This window comes from Crassostrea angulata, chromosome 9 (genome assembly GCF_025612915.1).
Source record: "Crassostrea angulata isolate pt1a10 chromosome 9, ASM2561291v2, whole genome shotgun sequence".
Taxonomy (NCBI): Eukaryota; Metazoa; Mollusca; class Bivalvia; order Ostreida; family Ostreidae; genus Magallana; species Magallana angulata.
Window position 1 is genome coordinate 23,566,518 of NC_069119.1, and position 23,880 is coordinate 23,590,397.

General features: G+C 32.5%; 5 protein-coding genes across 5 annotated transcripts; all 5 read right to left on the minus strand.

Moving 5' to 3' along the window:
* Positions 1-1,312: 1,312 nt before the first annotated feature.
* On the minus strand, positions 1,313-3,625 carry LOC128164279 (neuronal acetylcholine receptor subunit beta-3-like). Its single transcript, XM_052828051.1, has one exon. It carries the CDS (start codon positions 3,427-3,429, stop codon positions 2,230-2,232), a length of 1,200 nt encoding a protein of 399 aa, XP_052684011.1. The 5' UTR covers positions 3,430-3,625; the 3' UTR covers positions 1,313-2,229.
* A 1,718-nt stretch (positions 3,626-5,343) lies between these two features.
* On the minus strand, positions 5,344-7,656 carry LOC128163131 (neuronal acetylcholine receptor subunit beta-3-like). Its single transcript, XM_052826641.1, has one exon. It carries the CDS (start codon positions 7,458-7,460, stop codon positions 6,261-6,263), a length of 1,200 nt encoding a protein of 399 aa, XP_052682601.1. The 5' UTR covers positions 7,461-7,656; the 3' UTR covers positions 5,344-6,260.
* Positions 7,657-13,628: 5,972 nt separating this feature from the next.
* LOC128163647 (neuronal acetylcholine receptor subunit alpha-6-like) lies at positions 13,629-16,006 on the minus strand. The gene has a single exon (XM_052827270.1). It carries the CDS (start codon positions 14,945-14,947, stop codon positions 13,733-13,735), a length of 1,215 nt encoding a protein of 404 aa, XP_052683230.1. The 5' UTR covers positions 14,948-16,006; the 3' UTR covers positions 13,629-13,732.
* A 122-nt stretch (positions 16,007-16,128) lies between these two features.
* LOC128163964 (neuronal acetylcholine receptor subunit beta-3-like) lies at positions 16,129-17,996 on the minus strand. Its single transcript, XM_052827664.1, has one exon. It carries the CDS (start codon positions 17,825-17,827, stop codon positions 16,592-16,594), a length of 1,236 nt encoding a protein of 411 aa, XP_052683624.1. The 5' UTR covers positions 17,828-17,996; the 3' UTR covers positions 16,129-16,591.
* Positions 17,997-19,402: 1,406 nt separating this feature from the next.
* On the minus strand, positions 19,403-21,488 carry LOC128163586 (neuronal acetylcholine receptor subunit alpha-6-like). Its single transcript, XM_052827215.1, has one exon. It carries the CDS (start codon positions 21,375-21,377, stop codon positions 20,166-20,168), a length of 1,212 nt encoding a protein of 403 aa, XP_052683175.1. The 5' UTR covers positions 21,378-21,488; the 3' UTR covers positions 19,403-20,165.
* Between the last annotated feature and the right edge of the window lie 2,392 nt (positions 21,489-23,880).

Here is a 23,880-nt window from a genome sequence, read left to right on the forward strand (position 1 = left end):
AATTAAACTTAAAAAAAATGTAAGCCTTTTTTAATATGTCAGACTGAATGCTTTCATTCCGTAAAATCGGCGTTATATCGGACTCTAATAGCCTTGTTTGCCAGTTTAAATAAAATAAAATAAAATAAAATAAAATAAAATAAAATAAAATATTTTCGCCACACATAAACATAGCGAAAAACCTTTAAAGTTAAATATTTTCTGAACCGTCCAGAGAAAGTGTTAGAATCTAGTACATCTGCACTAAATTTCCGTAACGGTCCGACTATTGACATTTAATCCATTCCCCTGTTCACTCCCTGTTAACGTGGTAAATGACGCAAGGAGATTAATTTTAAAAAGAAAAGCACACGGGACGTAAATGGCCAAAAACTACATTGTTTCCCACCTCTTTTAAAAGCTAGTAATTTTGACTAACTCTTATACAGCGTATAGCTGCAATGCTAATATAAGTTAAGTGTAAAGCACAGTGTATTTGGAACGTAACAATTCAACGCAACATCTTACAAGTAGAAATTACTAAGTTTAATAAAATGATGCCCTTGTATCATTCAGACAATGACTAACAAATAACACAAGGTCAAAATATAAAAAAAAGAATATTATCAACATACAACCAAAATTTCACCCCATGTTCCAAAACAATATCATAGTGTTTTCTAGTAATACTGTAAACTAAAAGCGACTGCACTTTGGCAGAAATTACTATAGAAACAGAAATAAAAGAGAGAAAACAAAAATGGAAGCTTGATTCCATAATGGCATATTCACACATTGCATGATCTGTCTGCTAGGGTTGTTTAAACAAACGTCTTTGCAGTGTTTTAACAAGTGTTACACAGCGAACAGCTGGCAAAGAGTCAACGTAAATCGCTCAAGTGATCTAAGTATTAGAAGATTTATCCAGTACGTGTAGGTTTTGCTCTTTGCTTTCGTGTCCCTTGTTTAAAAATTGGAGAAGAAAAAAAAAATTAAAAACCACAACGTTATGTTTTTATCTCAACAATGAGTATCTAAATTTTAGAATATTTTAGAATATTATAATTAATTATAAGATAAAGTGAGAAAATCGTAAGAGCCGTGCAAAGTTCCGTCCGATAAAACATTGGTTGAAAGAAAAGGTTTCATAGTCTTTTTGTGGAATTTAAAAAAGATCAGTCTGATGCACTTTTTGAGAGAGAGAGAGAGAGAGAGAGAGAGAGAGAGAGAGAGAGAGAGAGGGTTTACAGACTAAATCCTTGTTGAACTTTTCGTTGAACTTTAAATCATGACTCAAACCTAAATATATAAATAATTGGAACTTTTGCAGACATTCTGTTTTTAAAATTCTTTTAATCATCATACATATTTCTTACATTAAAGCACACATTTGAAACGATATAAAAAAAAAGTATCAATTACTAGTAGTCTTTTACAAAATCGCAGAATTGCAATTAATATAACATAATCACAAACTTTCACAAGTCAACACGCATAAAAGTATTCGGTGTAAAATACAGGGCACGTACGTTCGAAAATTGACTGTCCTTTCGACAGATGTAAATTGTATGATAATATCAAAATATTGCATAAAAATGCGTCCACAATTTAAATACAATGTGTAAAATAAAATATTATCTGTAGTAAAGTATTCACCACTTTAGCTATTTTATTACTAAAGAGCTGAAATCCAATGCAATAACTACATTTCATTTTTATAAATTTTTGTAATAATGACAATATATATTTACGGAAAGTATTTTATTGCAAAATATGCATTATATGAGTTGCACTTTTTCATTGGTAATTATTTATGATGAAATTGCAGTTTACTACATCAATGGCTGACAGGCGATACTTATGGAATACAGAACCATATATGCCAACATGAACTAAAAGTATATGAATTTTTGTGTTTAATGATTAGTAGATACTAAAAGATTTATGAACATTTTGTTAGTCGTTTGTGATTTTTGATTATTAAGTCACCGAAAACAAAAGGAATAGGCGGCACAGGTTCTCAAAACTTAGAGTACAGTTTTACGGCAAAGAAATGTCGGAATTATATGATTATTTGCAGTGAAGTTAAATTTTTTGAAGATAAGTCTAAATTTCATTTCACTTAATCATTATTATTAGGAAAAAAAAACAATAAGTTCTTAACACTTTAGGGAATAGCCTATGTCCGAACTCATGAAAAAAAATTGTCATTAGTTCTTACAACCACAAAGGTGTCAATATTGATCTTTCTTACGTGTTGACTATAATAAGATAGCTCGTGGAAGTTACAAAAAAGAAAATTTGTAAAAGGATGAAACAAAACATGTCAAAACATTTCGCAACTTCATGCCAGGTCACTTTTTCTTCTTCGTCTTCATAATTTAATTCTGATTTTGTGTCAAGAGGTTCCACCATGTCTTTTGTCTTTCTCCTCCTTCGAAGGTAAAGTGCCACTCGATTTATACACAGAGGGACTGCTTTCTGGCAAGACTGGCTTTGTATACGCAAGCTGATGATAACAGCAATGACAACGAAGGACCCGTTGACAACGAACGTTACAAGAATGAAGCCAAGGGTGGAGACATTCGGTTCCGATGATTCCGGAAGGATGTCTTGGATGATTGTTAAATATACGACAATCGACAGCAGGACTGTTGTGGAAAACCCAACTCTCTCTCCTGAATCCGCAGGCAGAAGGAAAACGAAGCCCATTAGAAAGGCGATAAAAATTAAAGGCAGTATCAAGCTCACAACATAGTAAGAAGTCCTACGTTTCAGGAATAAATCAACAATAATTTCTTTATAATTGTACACATTTATTTTTGTGTACGTTGCCGAATCTTGGATCTCCCATATTCCATTTTCAGAATACAAATCGAGGACGACTTTTGGTGCCACAAATACAACGTCAATGTCTGTAGGTTCATAGCTCCAGACGTAGAATCTAAGGGAACATATCTGAGTATCAAAAGGATAGTTTGTAACATCAGTGTCACACACAGTCTCAAATGTTTGGATAGCATACCAGTTACATAACCCGGTACTTTCTACAATCATGGATAATCCTAAGCGCAGTCCAGTTATCTCTTCATAAGGATTAACGTTGATGAGATCCGGAAGCCAAAGAAGACTCTGTGAAATCACTGTAGAATTCGTTTGATTGTAATTTGCCGGGTTCCAAGAGAGTCTCTCGTCTATCCAATTAAGTTGAAAAACCCCGGTCAGGGAAAATTTTCCTGTGTTCAAGTCAAATTCTTTGATAGACAGCAAGCCAAAAGACATGTTAAGGGTCATCGGAAAAGATCTATCTCTTCCAGGCCGAAGACCCTTGCTGTAACCAGATAGTAACGCTGTTTGAAGGTTCTGTTCATCTTCAAGAGTATATGCAACTGTCAGCAAACCTCTGCTGGGGTAACAGATGAGGATTAGAACTGTCCACAACGAAATCATTTTCAGAAATGAGTTAATGACAGGGGACGGTCTTTATATACTCAAAAACATGTTCTAAATAATGTCCACTGAAATATTATTGTTTAATATATGGCGGAAAATCACTAGATTTCACACCTGCACTTCGGGCGAAACTAAGACTTTCTTTTTCATTTTGCACACTCTAGGACATTGAAATTTTAAATGCAAAAAGGTTGTTGATTTCCTGAAGAGTTTTTGGCTATGCATTATTGAACATATTGTTTTTGCAACATAATCTTTAAATCATGCAAACAAACCGTGATACGCGTGTGTGTTAAATGGCTCGAGTAGTATTGACCAGTGGATCAGATTTCCTCATTCCTGTAATTAGCAATTAGCATAGGCGTCGGAACCGGGGGGGGGGGGGGGGGCTAGGGGGGGGCTTAGCCCCCCCCCCCCCCCACTTTTTTTGCAAAGTTATACCTAACCATTAGAAACATAGCATGATAGAGGGTTCAGCCCCCCCACTTTTTCTCGCAGGAAAGACTATTGTTCCTAAATTTACCTTGAAAGATTGAGAGGTTAGATTCAGAAGCATACTAGCCCCCCCCCCCCCCCCCCCCCCCCACGGAGAAAAAAAATTTGGGTAAGTAAATTTTGTTTTGGAAGTATAGTATACTAGTATACACCCCCCCCCCCCCCCCCCACGGATTAGGATTTCCATGATTTTGGGAATTACTTTTTTCTCAATATTTCTGAGGATTAGTCTAGCCCCCCCCCCCCCCACTTTCAATTTGCTTCCGACGCCTATGATTAGTAAACCAATTTCAATTTCATTTGTTGAACGTAATTGGAAAAACCGTCGATTCTTTTAGGTTTGATTGATCTGAAATTCTATCTTATATCGTTCATTTAAAAAAATACTGTTTGAAAGACTGGTAAATGACGCAAGGAGATTAATTTTAAAAAGAAAAGCACACGGGACGTAAATGGCCAAAAACTACATTGTTTCCCACCTCTTTTAAAAGCTAGTAATTTTGACTAACTCTTATACAGCGTATAGCTGCAATGCTAATATAAGTTAAGTGTAAAGCACAGTGTATTTGGAACGTAACAATTCAACGCAACATCTTACAAGTAGAAATTACTAAGTTTAATAAAATGATGCCCTTGTATCATTCAGACAATGACTAACAAATAACACAAGGTCAAAATATAAAAAAAAGAATATTATCAACATACAACCAAAATTTCACCCCATGTTCCAAAACAATATCATAGTGTTTTCTAGTAATACTGTAAACTAAAAGCGACTGCACTTTGGCAGAAATTACTATAGAAACAGAAATAAAAGAGAGAAAACAAAAATGGAAGCTTGATTCCATAATGGCATATTCACACATTGCATGATCTGTCTGCTAGGGTTGTTTAAACAAACGTCTTTGCAGTGTTTTAACAAGTGTTACACAGCGAACAGCTGGCAAAGAGTCAACGTAAATCGCTCAAGTGATCTAAGTATTAGAAGATTTATCCAGTACGTGTAGGTTTTGCTCTTTGCTTTCGTGTCCCTTGTTTAAAAATTGGAGAAGAAAAAAAAATTAAAAACCACAACGTTATGTTTTTATCTCAACAATGAGTATCTAAATTTTAGAATATTTTAGAATATTATAATTAATTATAAGATAAAGTGAGAAAATCGTAAGAGCCGTGCAAAGTTCCGTCCGATAAAACATTGGTTGAAAGAAAAGGTTTCATAGTCTTTTTGTGGAATTTAAAAAAGATCAGTCTGATGCACTTTTTGAGAGAGAGAGAGAGAGAGAGAGAGAGAGAGAGAGAGAGAGAGAGAGAGAGAGAGAGAGAGGGTTTACAGACTAAATCCTTGTTGAACTTTTCGTTGAACTTTAAATCATGACTCAAACCTAAATATATAAATAATTGGAACTTTTGCAGACATTCTGTTTTTAAAATTCTTTTAATCATCATACATATTTCTTACATTAAAGCACACATTTGAAACGATATAAAAAAAAAGTATCAATTACTAGTAGTCTTTTACAAAATCGCAGAATTGCAATTAATATAACATAATCACAAACTTTCACAAGTCAACACGCATAAAAGTATTCGGTGTAAAATACAGGGCACGTACGTTCGAAAATTGACTGTCCTTTCGACAGATGTAAATTGTATGATAATATCAAAATATTGCATAAAAATGCGTCCACAATTTAAATACAATGTGTAAAATAAAATATTATCTGTAGTAAAGTATTCACCACTTTAGCTATTTTATTACTAAAGAGCTGAAATCCAATGCAATAACTACATTTCATTTTTATAAATTTTTGTAATAATGACAATATATATTTACGGAAAGTATTTTATTGCAAAATATGCATTATATGAGTTGCACTTTTTCATTGGTAATTATTTATGATGAAATTGCAGTTTACTACATCAATGGCTGACAGGCGATACTTATGGAATACAGAACCATATATGCCAACATGAACTAAAAGTATATGAATTTTTGTGTTTAATGATTAGTAGATACTAAAAGATTTATGAACATTTTGTTAGTCGTTTGTGATTTTTGATTATTAAGTCACCGAAAACAAAAGGAATAGGCGGCACAGGTTCTCAAAACTTAGAGTACAGTTTTACGGCAAAGAAATGTCGGAATTATATGATTATTTGCAGTGAAGTTAAATTTTTTGAAGATAAGTCTAAATTTCATTTCACTTAATCATTATTATTAGGAAAAAAAAACAATAAGTTCTTAACACTTTAGGGAATAGCCTATGTCCGAACTCATGAAAAAAAATTGTCATTAGTTCTTACAACCACAAAGGTGTCAATATTGATCTTTCTTACGTGTTGACTATAATAAGATAGCTCGTGGAAGTTACAAAAAAGAAAATTTGTAAAAGGATGAAACAAAACATGTCAAAACATTTCGCAACTTCATGCCAGGTCACTTTTTCTTCTTCGTCTTCATAATTTAATTCTGATTTTGTGTCAAGAGGTTCCACCATGTCTTTTGTCTTTCTCCTCCTTCGAAGGTAAAGTGCCACTCGATTTATACACAGAGGGACTGCTTTCTGGCAAGACTGGCTTTGTATACGCAAGCTGATGATAACAGCAATGACAACGAAGGACCCGTTGACAACGAACGTTACAAGAATGAAGCCAAGGGTGGAGACATTCGGTTCCGATGATTCCGGAAGGATGTCTTGGATGATTGTTAAATATACGACAATCGACAGCAGGACTGTTGTGGAAAACCCAACTCTCTCTCCTGAATCCGCAGGCAGAAGGAAAACGAAGCCCATTAGAAAGGCGATAAAAATTAAAGGCAGTATCAAGCTCACAACATAGTAAGAAGTCCTACGTTTCAGGAATAAATCAACAATAATTTCTTTATAATTGTACACATTTATTTTTGTGTACGTTGCCGAATCTTGGATCTCCCATATTCCATTTTCAGAATACAAATCGAGGACGACTTTTGGTGCCACAAATACAACGTCAATGTCTGTAGGTTCATAGCTCCAGACGTAGAATCTAAGGGAACATATCTGAGTATCAAAAGGATAGTTTGTAACATCAGTGTCACACACAGTCTCAAATGTTTGGATAGCATACCAGTTACATAACCCGGTACTTTCTACAATCATGGATAATCCTAAGCGCAGTCCAGTTATCTCTTCATAAGGATTAACGTTGATGAGATCCGGAAGCCAAAGAAGACTCTGTGAAATCACTGTAGAATTCGTTTGATTGTAATTTGCCGGGTTCCAAGAGAGTCTCTCGTCTATCCAATTAAGTTGAAAAACCCCGGTCAGGGAAAATTTTCCTGTGTTCAAGTCAAATTCTTTGATAGACAGCAAGCCAAAAGACATGTTAAGGGTCATCGGAAAAGATCTATCTCTTCCAGGCCGAAGACCCTTGCTGTAACCAGATAGTAACGCTGTTTGAAGGTTCTGTTCATCTTCAAGAGTATATGCAACTGTCAGCAAACCTCTGCTGGGGTAACAGATGAGGATTAGAACTGTCCACAACGAAATCATTTTCAGAAATGAGTTAATGACAGGGGACGGTCTTTATATACTCAAAAACATGTTCTAAATAATGTCCACTGAAATATTATTGTTTAATATATGGCGGAAAATCACTAGATTTCACACCTGCACTTCGGGCGAAACTAAGACTTTCTTTTTCATTTTGCACACTCTAGGACATTGAAATTTTAAATGCAAAAAGGTTGTTGATTTCCTGAAGAGTTTTTGGCTATGCATTATTGAACATATTGTTTTTGCAACATAATCTTTAAATCATGCAAACAAACCGTGATACGCGTGTGTGTTAAATGGCTCGAGTAGTATTGACCAGTGGATCAGATTTCCTCATTCCTGTAATTAGCAATTAGCATAGGCGTCGGAACCGGGGGGGGGGGGGGGGGGGGCTAGGGGGGGGCTTAGCCCCCCCCCCCCCACTTTTTTTGCAAAGTTATACCTAACCATTAGAAACATAGCATGATAGAGGGTTCAGCCCCCCCACTTTTTCTCGCAGGAAAGACTATTGTTCCTAAATTTACCTTGAAAGATTGAGAGGTTAGATTCAGAAGCATACTAGCCCCCCCCCCCCCCCCCCACGGAGAAAAAAAATTTGGGTAAGTAAATTTTGTTTTGGAAGTATAGTATACTAGTATACACCCCCCCCCCCCCCCCCCCCACGGATTAGGATTTCCATGATTTTGGGAATTACTTTTTTCTCAATATTTCTGAGGATTAGTCTAGCCCCCCCCCCCCCCCCCCACTTTCAATTTGCTTCCGACGCCTATGATTAGTAAACCAATTTCAATTTCATTTGTTGAACGTAATTGGAAAAACCGTCGATTCTTTTAGGTTTGATTGATCTGAAATTCTATCTTATATCGTTCATTTAAAAAAATACTGTTTGAAAGACTCAAAAGAGAAGTAAAAATATCTAATATAGGGTACATGTTGAGCTCATTTACTTAATTATAGAATGCCGTGCTTACAGTTCCACAGCTCCAACAAATTTGACTGATATAAGGTGATTTTTGTGGAATAACTAAAAAATGAAATACTAGTAAAACATCAACACTAAAGGAAACATTTTTTGGTCAATTTGAAAGACACATAGATAGCATCAACCAACCAAGTACAAAAAAAGAAAAGAAAATTTTTGTGACAATTTAGAGTATTCAAGTTTGTTTTGGTAAATAGTTTGAAGAGGTAACTCTTAGATATTTAAGATATAAAATTTAAAAACAGAAAGAAGTGCTGTTCATATGAAACTTTAAAGTCATATATAAAAAAAGGAATGTGGCAAAATGTATCTAAGCTTTTGTAACCCAACAGATTTTGTATTTCATAGCTTCCAATTATTTTTCTTTTAAGGTTTATTAATTTATTACCATTTTTGAAACATTTATTTGAGTTAATAGAAGTAATAAATAAGTTTAACTAATTTATAAGATTTAATTTTAGTTTTAAAAAGACACACTAGACAATAGCTTATTTGATTCCTTTAAGTTTGTAAAAATCTTGTTATTCATTTGATAACTTCCAATGAAACTATTTGAAAAACAATACTTTTCTTTTAATGATATTTTATTGTAAATTAAACTAAATGCGTTAGACATGAATTTCTTTGCGTACTCCAAAATGTAAAGCATGAATTTCTTAAATATATATGAGGATTGTTTTAGGAGGGGTGTATTATGTTCCCTCTTACCTGAAATTATTCATTAAAAATTTAAAATGTTTAATCCCATATTTAATTTTGAAATTTTAGAACATTTTCTGCTTCGGTCTACTTAATTGGAAACTAGAAAAATTCAACTCAAATACTTACAAATAGACTTAAAATAAGACTAATGACAATAGATCTTTAATTGACCTGAGATCTGTTGTCAAGGATCCAGTGACGAAAAGATTAGTTGCATAAAGAGTTCAAAATCAGTGTTAAAATCAAGGTTCATAATTGTGGATATTACATACTGCCCTTGAACGACATGCTTTAGCCTGTTAGTAAAACGCTGAAATTTTAGGTGCGTGTAGTACACTGACTTTCATAACCGTAAAGTCATTTAATTCATAGTATTTGAACTACATAATAAATCAAGGTTACAACACTAAGGTTTACTTGCATAAATCAAAGTTTGCGTGAACTTTCTTTTGTTCTATAGTTCTCGACGGTCTGTTAATGGAAATGTTAACAATTAGTTAGAGCAAGGTCATGGTGCTTTCGATTTTTGAGGACATTTTGTAACTAATTGACCTCATTCATACTTCTCTGATCAGCTCTATGTTTCGTGGAACGAAAAACAACTGAATTGATTAGATAATCATATTTAAAATATTCATGCGTTTGCAAAGAAAACCATGTGTTTGGTCGATGATTTAATAGTTGAAAAAATCGTTTGATACATGTACCTATATCAAAATTCGCTGGTTTTAATCCCCCCCCCCCAAAAAAAAAAACAACAAAAAAACCAAATGCCCATTTCTATCAAATTGAATTTATCAAAACAAATGTATAAACTAAATTCAGTTGATATGAATATAGAAGAGTCGTGGATAAAAAATGAAGAAGTAATGATTTACAAATTTTGAAAGTTATCACATTGTTTAAATATGTTCATTGCATGAATGATGTTAATTTGTTTATGATGAAAAATGCCAATCTTTTCGTTTGAAAATTAGATGAAGTCTACCCGAGTTTAAGTGACATTTCTCACAAGAAATGCAGTAAAAGAAACATTTCCACGCAATTTCGTCTAAAAAAAAAATTCATTTTCAAGTGTTATTGATGATCCTTACTAAACAAAGCACATTTAAAAAAGTAGTATATGAATTTAAATGTATCGTATAATTCTAATTCAATGACAATCAATACAATTATTTTTACTCGTTTGCCATCATTTTCTATAACTTATGCTCGGTAAAAAATACATTTTGAAAAACAACGAAACAGGAGAGGTTAAATTTTCATGTCGGAATTTTATAGTTTTTAAAATTATTTTTGTTGTTGGAAAAACTATCAAGAGTCTCTGATTAGAGCAAATTATAATTTTTTATAAAAATTATAAAAAATTATAAAAAGATTTATAGAAATCTTTAAAATGAGAAGATTTAAAGATTAGTTTTCATATAATTAATCATATTAGTTAAAGAACCACAAAATTATGTCAATTTTTCTGCTAATTTTTAGCAATTAAAAACAAAAACAACGGTAAAGAATTGTTTTTCACCTCTACGATACTTGAAATCCGTTCGCTACATCCGGTAGTTCGTTAAAACCCATTTCATTTTAACCTTAAAATTTTACAGAAGAAATTTGTCAAGGACTCAACAAAATATGCTTTATCTAAGATTTGGCTTTATTCGCGTTCATAATAAACGACCTTTTATCTATCCAAAATAAGAGACATTACAGATAAATTATTGAAAATTTAATGAGTGAACAGAACACCTTTAAACTGCCTAATGATCGTGGTATTTTATTAACGGCATCGGAAGTGTTTTGAAATATACTGAAGTCTTAGCAAATGGAATCGATAATAAATCATACTTTGGTTTCAATATTGCCAAAATCTCATTTATAATAAGTTGAGCTTAAAAGTAAGAAGACATCACAACATATTGTGATATTTTATACTTGAAATTATTTGCAGTGCTTATTTGATTAACTCTTTCAAATGCATTTTAAATACATTTTCCTTATAATATTAGTTATACTTATACAGATGTTTATTATCTGAATGTTGAAGGATTCCTTATATTGCGGGGGAGTAGGGGGTTTGGACATAATTTTCATTTTTTATAGCTATCAACAGATACATATTTTTTTTCAAAAAATATTTTAATTTAACTTATTTATCATTTATTCTCCTCTTTTGCACAGATTGTTAAAATAAGTTAAGAAAACATGGTATGAAATAATGTTTTAAAATGACCAAACGAGGGTTCAGAAACATTTTATTCCACTGTGTACTTAGAGAATAAGTGACGTAGGGATTTGTTACATAAACAGTTAAAATGTCCTTATATTGAAAATCAATTTGTAAATCAGAGTTCATAATTGAGGCTAGGACCAAATTTCATTACAAAAACAACACGCCTTTGCTTGTAAAGAGCAGTGTCGAGATTTAAGGCGCGGAGAGTACAATGCCATTCATAGAATGTAAAACCAATTAATTCAAAGTATTTGAAGTGTATTAAAAGTAACAAAGCTGAAGGTGGGCATGTTGAAATCAAGCCTTAGTTCCACGGTACTTGACTTCCTACAAATGGAGAGGTGGTGATTAATTAGAACAAGGCCAGTTAGTTACAATTTTGTTGACGACTGTGAAGTGCATTTCGATATTCATTTTTAAATCCGTTTTTCTAGTTAATGAATCGCAAAACAACTGAAATTATTTTCTTGCGCATCCTATAGTCTACACTAAATGATGTGTACAAGGAACATCTCTATATTTTTTTTAAACTTTTAACTTGGCGCATGGCATACTTAAAACGGTAGGGTCCAATTTGATGTTTTTTATTTTTAAGAAAAAAATATTTGGCTTTTTGTACACCTGCCACTGAATTCATGCAAATTCTGAAAAAAAATTCTTAAAAAATAAGTTTCGAACAAAGAAGAAGCATTTTTGTAGCTCTACATTAGATACAGTATTTTGAAAAAAAGTTATAACAGCATTTTTGTGGCCGATGTCCTACATCCGCGCCGTATTAACTCAAACTATTAAGATTATTCTGGTCTTCATAAATGCCTACCATTTGATAAGGAATTGCAGATATAATCATGATTTTCTTGTAGGACGTTTGATCAAAATTAAAGCTTTTTAGACCAATAAGTTAAACCAATTATTCTGAGCAGATTTTTCTTCAGCACCATTCGATTTAAGCCCTTATTCATATGGTCAAGTCAAGCCAAGAAATTACTGCATATTCCTTATTTTACGGGTGTTCTTTATTTCGCCATTCTACCTCTTTCTATCAAATCGCGAGACATAAAAAAGCGATAGTTCAAAATTCGCGAGATTTCCTTCCCGCGATTATACGCGGATATTAGTTCCTCACGTTTAATAAGGAACATACTGTAAAGCATCAAGTCATAGAGACAGTGTATATATAGAACTAATAATCTAGCAGAAAAATGGCGTTCAATGTTGCCTTATTGATTAAATGACACTCATTAAAATCGGAACTAAATTCTAATTGAGTAAATATATACATCAGTTGCGCTTTGACCATAAACTTCATCATGAAAAGAATGAAATACAAAGGATAAAAATATTAATAGGCAGAGTTAACATCAAATACCTTGTTTACCGGTAGTTAACTGTTTCTGGAAAAAGAAACAAAGTTTTAAATGTACAGAATATAGACATTATAACAATGGTTGAAATAGCACAAAATCATTGTCGTATTATATTGGCGAAATAGTTTACAGTAATTTGCTTGCAATTAGTTAAAAAATGCCACTTATCATAAAATTCGCAGAAAGTTTTCGAATCATATTTCTATATAGAAATAAAAATCTGCCTTCAGTTTTTGTTAATTAGTAATCGGCAAGTGTTTAAAAGGACGATAATTAATAGAACAAAGCGAAGTACGCTGCTAATTATTTAAAGTTTTGAAGGTCAATCTCCTTAATCTTATGGTAATGCAGACCGTCTTATAATTTGTTCTTACACACAAGCGTAACATACAATCGTTTAAACTAAACCTTTTATGGTTTAACTTAGAAGAAGATTGTATTTTAATTACGGTTAAAGTGTAAACAAATTAAATCCTTTATTAATATGCTAGAGCTTTTCAGTGTAACGCTAGAGCACCTCATCGTGTAATGATTATTTCCAGTGAAAAGCGAGATAACTCTTGCAAGCTTGCGATTCATTTTTATTTTTAAAAAACCCCACCGATATTCTATTTACACAAGGAAAATAACAATGCCTGCATAAGTGCAAAAATATCATTTACACAACCTCCTTATATTGATATTTCTGATATCCTTCTTAGAAAAGACGGGAATCAGAAGGAAAACAATTTTACAATTTTTATTGCCAACAAATCTGCAACAATCATTGTATTTGAAATATTTCTTTTTCCATTACTGTTTTTACTTTCTTTTTTACTTCTTTAATATAATTGAATGCATTAATAAATATTGATCGAGCCACAGTGTTGCTTAAAAAAATCATCATAGTAATAACGCATCGATGCTATTTCTAAGACCGCTTTCAGATTTAGGTTTAATCAATGAAAACTCGACTTATCGTTGGTGTTTTAATAAAAAAGAGAACAGCCTACGTCAAAACACTTAAGAAAAAACATTTACTCAAAATACAAAACACAACTTGCAAAACTACGAAGAAAATTAAATCAAGATCATTCGCCACTTCAGACCATGTCAGTACATTATCCTCCTCATTGTAATCTAATTCTATCTTTGAACCCAAGGGCTCTACCATATCTAAATCCTTTCTTCGTACAAAAAGGATGAGTCGGTTGATAAACTTGGGTACCGGTTTTTGACTACGCTGGTTCTGAATACGCAGGTTAATAATGACTACAATAACTACAAGTGTTCCGTGGGCGACAAAAATGGAAAGGAAAATGCCAAGGATGGACACATGAGGTTCTGATGCCTCAGGTAGAATGTCTTGAATGATTGTGAGATACACAACAACCGACAGTAAAACTGTAAGGGAAAATCCTAATCGCTCTCCTGAATCCTGTGGTAGAAGGAAAACAAAACTCGTCAGAAACGTGATAAAAACTAACGGGAGTATCAAGCTTACAATATAATATGAAGTTCTGCGTTCAAGGGTTAGTTCGACTATAATTTCTTTGTCATTGTAGATATTCATCTGCGTGTACGTTGCTGAATCGTGGACCTCCCATATTCCATTCTCAGAGTACAGTGTGAGAAGGACTTTTGGTGAAACAAATGTGGAATCAATATCTTGATTGTATGAATATCCCCAAACATAGAACTTTATGCTACAGACTTGGGTGTCAAAGGGATACTTAGTGACATCAGTGTAACACACACTTTCAAACGTCTTAATAGCAAACCAAGTACATAGTCCAGTGTAGTCTACAATAATAGATAGTTCGTCGTGTCGAAGACCAGTTATATCCTGAAAAGGGTTCACGTTGATGAGATTTGGAAGCCACAGCTGACTCTGCAAGATGACAGTCGTATTTGTTTGGTTGTAACTTGCCGGATTCCAAGAAAGTCTCTCGTCTATCCATTTCAGAACAAAAACCCCAGTCACAGAAAATTCACCAGTGCTTATGTCCAATTCTTTAATGGAAAACAAAAGAAATGTCATGTTGAGAATCATAGGAATGGTTCTATCAATTCCCGGCCGAAGACCCTTATTGTATCCGGTGAGTAAGGCAGAATGGAGAGTTTGTTCATCTTGGAGCGTATAGGCAAAGATGAGCCCTCTATTGATAAAGCAGCTCAAAACTACTACTGTCAACCATGATATCATTTTGTGTCTACAGAACATTACACATTGTATATCCGAATCAATTGTTTAAATAGTATTTATTCCAATGTCAAATTATAGCTAAGATTTCCTTCTAAACTGCTATAACTTATGAAAATCTTAAAGTTTTGGTCCTGCAGACAATGTCGTGTTACTTATAATAATAAAACGGATTTAAAAGAACATCAAAGAGAATAACAATATGAAGTTCTGTATACATAATCGATAAAGTACATAATGAATTGCTATTAAATGAAACACCCCAAAAAGAACCCTGAGCACTACTGTAAAGTACTTAACTTTTAATGGAAGGGTCCATCAACAAATTAGGCATATATAAAGCCTTTGTGTTAGAGGATTTCCCGACTTGTTTGGAGATCTAATGGGTTGTGATTTGTATCGATATACTAAAGGCTTAATTACATTTGGATAATGTTTCAGTTGTAGATGGTCTTGAATAAATTCTGCGTGCGATTCTGTTTCATGGCGTTCTTAATATAAATTCAAATATCTAAATAAAACAATTTAAGAAGTTTATGTCCGAAAAAAAAAACCGCACTTGGTTATTTACAAATGTTTTCCCTAGCTTTGTTTTTATCGAGCTAAGAACACAGTTAAGGTTTTCTGACCAGAAGCTTTCTCTTTTAATTAGTCAGTTATGTTAATTTCAGCTGTCTTCGGTGAGTATCCCTTATCTTGTTTGCAGTGGATCCCCCGTTTGAGGACCACAAAGTGATTGCACTGTATAACAACCAGGAATTAAAGTAATCTTCATTAATTAATCAAAGTAGAAATAAAATTAGCTCTTTTAAATTCAAAATATTCGTTTAATCTTTAATATTATTCACTCATTTGTGGAGTTAATTTGTGGAATAAGAGCGTTCAGATTGAATTTGATTGAATTTAAATTGAGGTTAAAGAAATCAATTCCTCATATTCCTGGTAATGATTTTCTTTGTTTTGGTCAAATTCAAAATGTCTCTGCATAATATGCATTGTAATGAGTGTATTAAATAGATAACTGCTTAACAACACAATGTTAATGGCTTTTCATAAGAAATAAAACTAATGATTAATGTTACGTTTTGTTTTTACTTCAAATAAAAATGATACATATATATATAGATAGATAGATAGATAGATAGATAGATAGATAGATAGAAAGATAGATAGATAGATAGATAGATAGATAGATAGATAGATAGATAGATAGATAGATGAAAGATAGATAAATCAACACATGTTTGATGATAAAAATGAACCTTATGTCACGCTGGATATTTTTTTGCAATAATAAAATTTGAAATCACGAGGAGATGAGTATATGTGTTTGAAAAAGTAAAGTGGAATTTCCATTTTCCCCGTTATCAAAGTGACCTCTGCAAGATTTTGTTTTTAAATAGAAATAGGAAATAAAAAATAATCCACCAGTTAAAATGTATTAAATTTAAAGTAAGACATTTGAAGACATTGATATATCTCAGATAACTACAATGTAAATATACAAGCATTTACCGGTTTACCAAATAGTTGTCGTAACATTTGATGGCTTCTATAGCAAATATCAAAATATCATCAACAAATCGCTGAAATCCTTAAAAGCATATTTAAGACGGACAGGATACATGTACTTTCAACAATTTTCCCCCATATAAATGGATACATTCACGACAAAACTATGCAAAAGTATATAAATGACGATACGCAAAACACAATATTAGTTAATATAAAACAAGCTTTGTCATACATTCTTAATACATCTGGCCAAGTGACTTCATCAATTAAGTTGTCACATTCCTCTTCCTTGGTATCAAGTGTATCTTCAGATATTTTATTTCGTTTCTTGAGTGAACATGTCATAAGACGACTTAAACTTTTAGGAACAGGACTTTGGGATGGCCGACTCTGAATCCAGAGGCTGATGATGACTTCTATGACAACGAATGATCCGGTCACAACGTACGTCACCAGAATATAACCAAGAGTTGATATATTTGGTTCTGACGATTCAGGCAACATTTCCTGAATAATCGTAAGATAAACAATCACAGAGAGAAGAGAAGTTGTAGAAAACCCAACTCTTTCCCCAGACTCAACTGGAAGAAGAAATACAAAGCCCATAAGAAATGAAACCGAAGCAATTGGTAATATCAAACTCACGATATAATACGGAGCTCTGCGTTTTAATACAAATTCGAAATTTATTATTTCATATTTATGGAAGTCTAACTGAATGTAGGATGAAGAATCAATGATATCCCAAACGCCATTTTCAGAGTAATATACAAACTCATCTGCAACTGGTGGCAAACATTTGGATTTAACTTCTGCTGGAGCATATCCCCAAACGTAGAATCTCATTGCACATGTTTGAGTATCAAAGGGATATTTTGTCACATCCGCTTTACATATGACTTTGAATGTTTGCAGAGCAAGCCACACACAATATCCACTACTGAATACTCTTACCGCCGATGCATCCGTTCTTAGTTCAGTAACATCGTCATAAGGGTTTATGTTCACAAGATTTGGAATCCATATTTTTTTCTGAGAAATAGATATATTGTTTGTATCGTTAAAGGCCGCCGGATTCCAGGAGAGTCTTTCATCCACCCAAGTCAGTAAAAATATTGCAGTTAACGAAAGCTTTCCCTTGTTTAGATCAAAATCATTTAGGGAATATAGATAGGATATTATGTCAAGTGGGAGAGGAATACTTCTATTCATTCCAGGACGAATTTCTTTATTATATCCTGAAAATAAGAAAGCATGCAAGTTTTCTTCATCAACACGGGTTCCAGCAAGGACTAGTCCTAGTTTCAGGAGGTAGAAGACGAGTAAAGATCCCGACCAGAAATTCATCATGTACACTAATAAATGCTCACTGCAAATACTTTTCATATTTCCTCAAAGTATTTATGATATTTAATAAATTGTAAATGTTTATGTTTGTATCCAAATATACAGGAATTTGTACGAAAATATTCAACGTATTTAACGTCCTATTTAAAGAATTGACACTCGCTGTTGATGCTGTCAATTATATCCACAATCTGTACGATGATGGGTATTTATGTGTATCCTGATTTCGTTAATGCAAGAAATTACTTATACATTGAAAATTAGATAGGTCAAAAGAATTGATTGATAAAGTGCGCTCATTTTTAAAAGTCGGTAACCGATACAACTAGTTTAAAATGTGTCACCGGATATCACCACGAATCAATTCCCATTATATATCGTTCGATATTTGCTAAAACCTTCGATTTAGATGAACTAGTGGCTCTTAATTTGATTGACTTTTATTTTAACATACTTGCGTTTAAACAAATAAGAAACAAATCTAGTAAAAATGATTTTCTTTTTATTAATTTGATATATGTCATGTAATAAACAATGAATAATTGTGATTAGCAGAGTGATTAAATTCCCAATTTATCTCAAGATGGAATAGGACACTTGTCGATGATAAAGTGGATGAAAGTACACTATAATCAAAATACTTTCATAGATTTAGAGGTTTCGCATTTTTTGGACAAACCAATTATTCTGAGCAGTGTGGTATTCAGTACAATTAGATAAATGTCCTTATTTATATGGTAAGGTTAAGCCAAAAAGAAAGCATCAAATCGTAGAGAAAATGTATTTTAGAAATGATATTCTTGCAGAAAATTGACGTAAAATGTTGCTTTATTGATTAAATGACACTTTCATTTAATCAGTATTGAATTTGAATTTCAGAAATGACCATAGACTTTATTAAGAAAAAAAAAAGATAGACAAAGGGCCAAACTCTTGGGGCAGAGATATGAGTTCAGTTACCTTAATTAGTTAACTGTTTGTAAATAAAGAAACATGGTTTAGGATGTAAAAAATAGGGACATTTTAACAGTAGTGAAAATAACACAAAATTAATGTCGGCTTATATTGAGGTAATTGATTGAAATAATTTGCTTGCTATCAGTTAAAATATGCCACTTATGATAAAATCCGTAGAGAGTTTCCAGACCAGTAAAAATAAAAGTCTTCCTTCAGTTTTTAGTTAATCAGTACTCGGCAAGTGTTTAAAAGACGATAGTTAAGAGAACAAGGCGATATATGCTGCTATATACTGAGTGTTTTATTTGCAAATCTTCTAACCTGATGGTAATGCAGACTTACTTAAATACAAAAAACATACCTTCTTTTAAGCTTTACCTTATAATGTATAACTTAGAAGTAGATTGTATTTTTTAAGGTTGATGTGTAAGCTGATGTTATCCTTTATCAATTTGTTTGGGCTCAGGGTAGCTTACCCTGTGATATTTTATTCCAAAAAAAAGCAAGATAACTCTTGCAAGATATTTCTTATAAAATGGTAATCTGTAATACGGGGCATCTAAATTAGATGATGTTTCTTTTCCAAAGCTCGAAAACTTAAATCCTGTAAGGGTGCGCAGAGAATCGAACAGAAATTCAAAAGTATTCAATTAAATTTAAAGGTTCATCTCTATTTAAACACCAACAATATATTATTAACGCCAGAGAAATAGCAATGTATGGATAAGTTCAAAATTGTTATTACACAACCTCAATGTAATGATATTTCTTTAATGATTATTTAATGATATCATCCATAGAGATAATTGGTGTCTGAAACAAAACAATTTTACAATCTTTATAGCAAACAAATCTGCACCAATCTTTGTATTGGTAAATGTCCTTTACCATTCATATTTTGACCTTTCTGACTTCTTTAATGTAACTGAATTCATTAGAAAAATAATGATCGAACAAACATTCAACTAAAAAATATGTTTTACAGACTCATATGTTATATACCATAAGGTTTTATTTATGTAAACGCATAATTCCTAATCTGTTTCGATTAATGCTGTTTTAATTGTTGGCCTGTGTAACAAAGAAAAAACTATCCAGAAAGAAGAAGGAAAATAATAATTAGTTGCATTGATCTTTTTTTTTAATCAAATCAAGCTATTATTGTACATATACAATATATATTTAAGTCAATTATAAGTTACTCTTAAACACACAAAACCAGAATTTACCTCTGACATTCCCCAAAAGTTCACAAAACATAAATATTTAAAATAATATCATGAATATATTGAATAAGTAACCTAATACTATTATAGTAATAACGCATCGATGCTATTTCGGAGACTGCTTTCAAATTTAGGTTTCATCACGTAAGATATAGTCTTATCTGTGGTTTTTTAAGAAAACAGAAAAGAACAGCCTAAGTCAAAACACTTAGGAAATAACATATACCCAGAATACAAAACACAACTTGCGAAACTATGAAGAAAATTAAATCAAGATCATTCGCCGCTTCAGACCATGTCAGTACATTATCTTCATCCCTGTAATCTATTTCTATCTTTGAACCCAAGGGCTCTACCATATCTTTATCCTTTCTTCGTACAAAAAAGATGAGTCGGTTAATGAACTTGGGTACCGTTTTTTGACTACACTGGTTCTGAATACGCTGGTTGATAATGACTACAATAACTACAAGTGATCCCATGACGACAAAAATGGACAGGAAAATGCCAAGGATGGACACATGAGGTTCTGATGCCTCAGGCAGAATGTCTTGAATGATTGTGAGATACACAACAACCGACAGTAAAACTGTAAGGGAAAATCCTAATCGCTCTCCTGAATCTTGTGGTAGAAGGAAGACGAAACTCGTCAGAAACGTGATAAAAACTAACGGAAGTATCAAGCTTACAATATAATATGAAGTTCTGCGTTCAAGGGTTAGTTCGACTATAATTTCTTTGTCATTGTAGATATTCATCTGCGTGTACGTTGCTGAATCGTGTACCTCCCATATTCCATTTTCAGTGTACAGTGTGAGAAGGACTTTTGATGACACAAATGTGGAGTCAATATCTTTGTATGAATATCCCCAAACATAGAACTTTATGCTACAGACTTGGGTGTCAAATGGATACTTAGTGACATCAGTGTAACACACACTTTCAAATGTTTCAATAGCAAACCAAGTACAGAGTCCAGTGTAGTCTACAATAATAGATAGTTCGTCGTGTCGAAGACCAGTTATATCTTCAAACGGGTTAACATTGATGAGATTTGGAAGCCACAGCTGACTCTGTGAGATGACTGTCGTATTTGTTTGGTTGTAACTTGCCGGATTCCAAGAAAGTCTCTCGTCTATCCAGTTCAGAACAAAAACCCCAGTCACAGAAAATTCACCAGTGCTCATGTCAAATTCCTTAATGGAAAACAAAAGAAATGTCATGTTTAGAGTCAAAGGAATGGTTCTATCAATTCCCGGCCGAAGACCCGTATTGTATCCGGTGAGTAAGGCAGAGTGAAGAGTCTGTTCATCTTGCAGCGTATATGCAAAGATTAATCCTCTATTAATATAGCAAATAAAGACTACTACTGCCAACCATGAAATCATTTTGTGTTCACAGAACATTAAATGTGATGTATCCAAACTAATGTTCTTAATTATATATATTCCAATGTCCTAAAGTTTTACGCAAAATTTAGGTCAGCGCTCCTTCTAGACTACTTTAACTTTTGAAAACCTTTAAGTCTTTGTCGTGCAGTCAAAGTCATATTTCTGATATATTAACACGAATTTAAAAGAGCCTACAAAGGATTAACAATATGTAGTTCTCTAAATATAATCTATAAAGTACTTTATGAATTACTATTTAATGAACCTAATATTTCATGAGTTCAATATACTTTACGTGAATGTCGAACATTGCAGGTAAAGTACCTACAGTTTTTTTGCGTTTTCTCCGAATAAATATAAAAAAAAGGAAAAGTTATTTTCAATTTGACTTTATTTTTCGTAGTTAAAAAACCCTTGTAAAATCCTTGTAATGAAGTGTAAGACTTGGCATACCATATGTACCTCTCTTTAAGACTAATGTAGATAGTTTTTGGTAGAGCCAAAATATATTTCAACGGTTCAGAATTGTTTTATCTCTTACAATGTTATTTATGATATTACTATTTTAAAAAGGATATTTTATGTAAATATTGTTTCCAATTCGTCTGTTGATAAGAGGATAGTGCATCTGTTGTATAAACTTACTATGACGTTCTCGTTGTTGACCCCTATGTCAAACTAACAAAACACCCAAAAGAACCCTTGGTACTACTTTAAAAATACTTTAGAAGCACATATTTTCGTTGGGTCAGATTTTCGTTGTTTTTTAACCAAAAAAAATTCTGTTGGCATTTTATTTCCTCATTTCGTAGTCTCTTTGTATTCATTCATTCATTGACAGTTTGGTTAAAAATACGTCATGGATTTTATTTCGTTAATTGTACGGCCAACAAAAATAACGAAATTAAATCCTTAACGAATATTTCTGCTTCTTCAGTATGTATTTCTTAAAGGTCATATGAAACGATATCCTGACCATATTGAGTTATATACGGGAATGAGTTCATAAGTGCCTATTTAAGAAGACTGACATTGTTTTTTGGATATTTTATGCAAAATGTGAGCGCCACAGTCGATCAAAATTACTTAATCGGAAAAAGGAACATTGACTTACGCGGCTTACCTCCCTTGCTTATGACGTCAGTAAGACCCAATCGCCTTATAAAGCTATGTTGTGAATACAAATATCCATGTCATTTTGCAGCATTTTAAAAGAAAAAAAAATACTATTTTATATAAAAACTTGTATAATTATACAATAATCAACCACGTCAGTATTTTTTCTCTCAAGAAATGAAATCGTGTGCGTTTTTATTTACATGTAATAGCGTGTACATAATGATATTCAGTTCGAGACTGCAGGGAGAATAAATGATTTTCTTCATAGATCCACATGCAAGTATAATATAATTTTAATATAAGCATATTTATATGTTTTATTTTGATCTTTTTAATGAAATTGACAAATTCGAAAATAAGTCTGATCGTTTTTTCCCATTTGCACGTTCATGCAATTCATTAAGATTTTTTTTCTAAACAACTTGTAGGCCTCATTGTGCCTCATTCGCTTCACGATTATATTGTTTGTTTCACTTTCAAATTCACAAATATGTTACCATTTAATTCTTTTTAGTCTAAGAGAAATTTCTTCAAATATTTTGTTTTTGAAACGTGTACTTGAATGTGCGGTGTTTTGATTTTAAAACGTGTATGTGCGGTGTTTACTCACAGATCCCTTTTATATCACTTTCTTCCACAATGTTTTCTTTCGTTTTTTTTTTATCATTATTGATGCTTGTTCTTAATAAAATCTGTTGATTATCTTCACATTCGTTCACAACTATTTTTATCAAACAAGCAATTTATTTTACCGATACATTTCTAAATCCTTAAGTGCCATATTTCCGCGATCTAATTTAATAAAACGTTAATACACGTGTACACAAAGTATTTTCTAAAGATATAATTGCTACATATCAATAATGTATATATCAATAAGTCAGAAATTTATATTATTTCGAAATAAAATTTAAGAATAATTTTGCGGCATTTTATAGCAGCTCTTAAATACAAACTATGTACACAATGCCTCAGACATTTTCATTGGCCTGCCTTATATACTTTTTTATGTGACAAAATAAATCAAATCAATTTAAATGCTTTAATTCCCTTTAAATGTAGCGAAATCATTATACGTACCGAAGAAGAAAATGATGTTTCTATTTCAAAAGGATAAGGATAATTCATTAATCAGCTGTAAATGTTGGAGCATTTCTTTCGTTAAATTTCCACTCCAGTACGGGATCTCATCATGATTTTACTTTTGTGAGCAGCTGATATTAGATTTATTCATTAACCACCAATTAAAACTAAGTCATCTGTAGGCTACTACGAAATCAAATGATCTCATTTGAAAAGAAAGACACGTTCATATATGCAAAAATTACTAAAATTTAATCGATAAACTACTGAAAAATCACACTAGTTTTAATGCATTGTTTACATCGGTGGGTCTTTG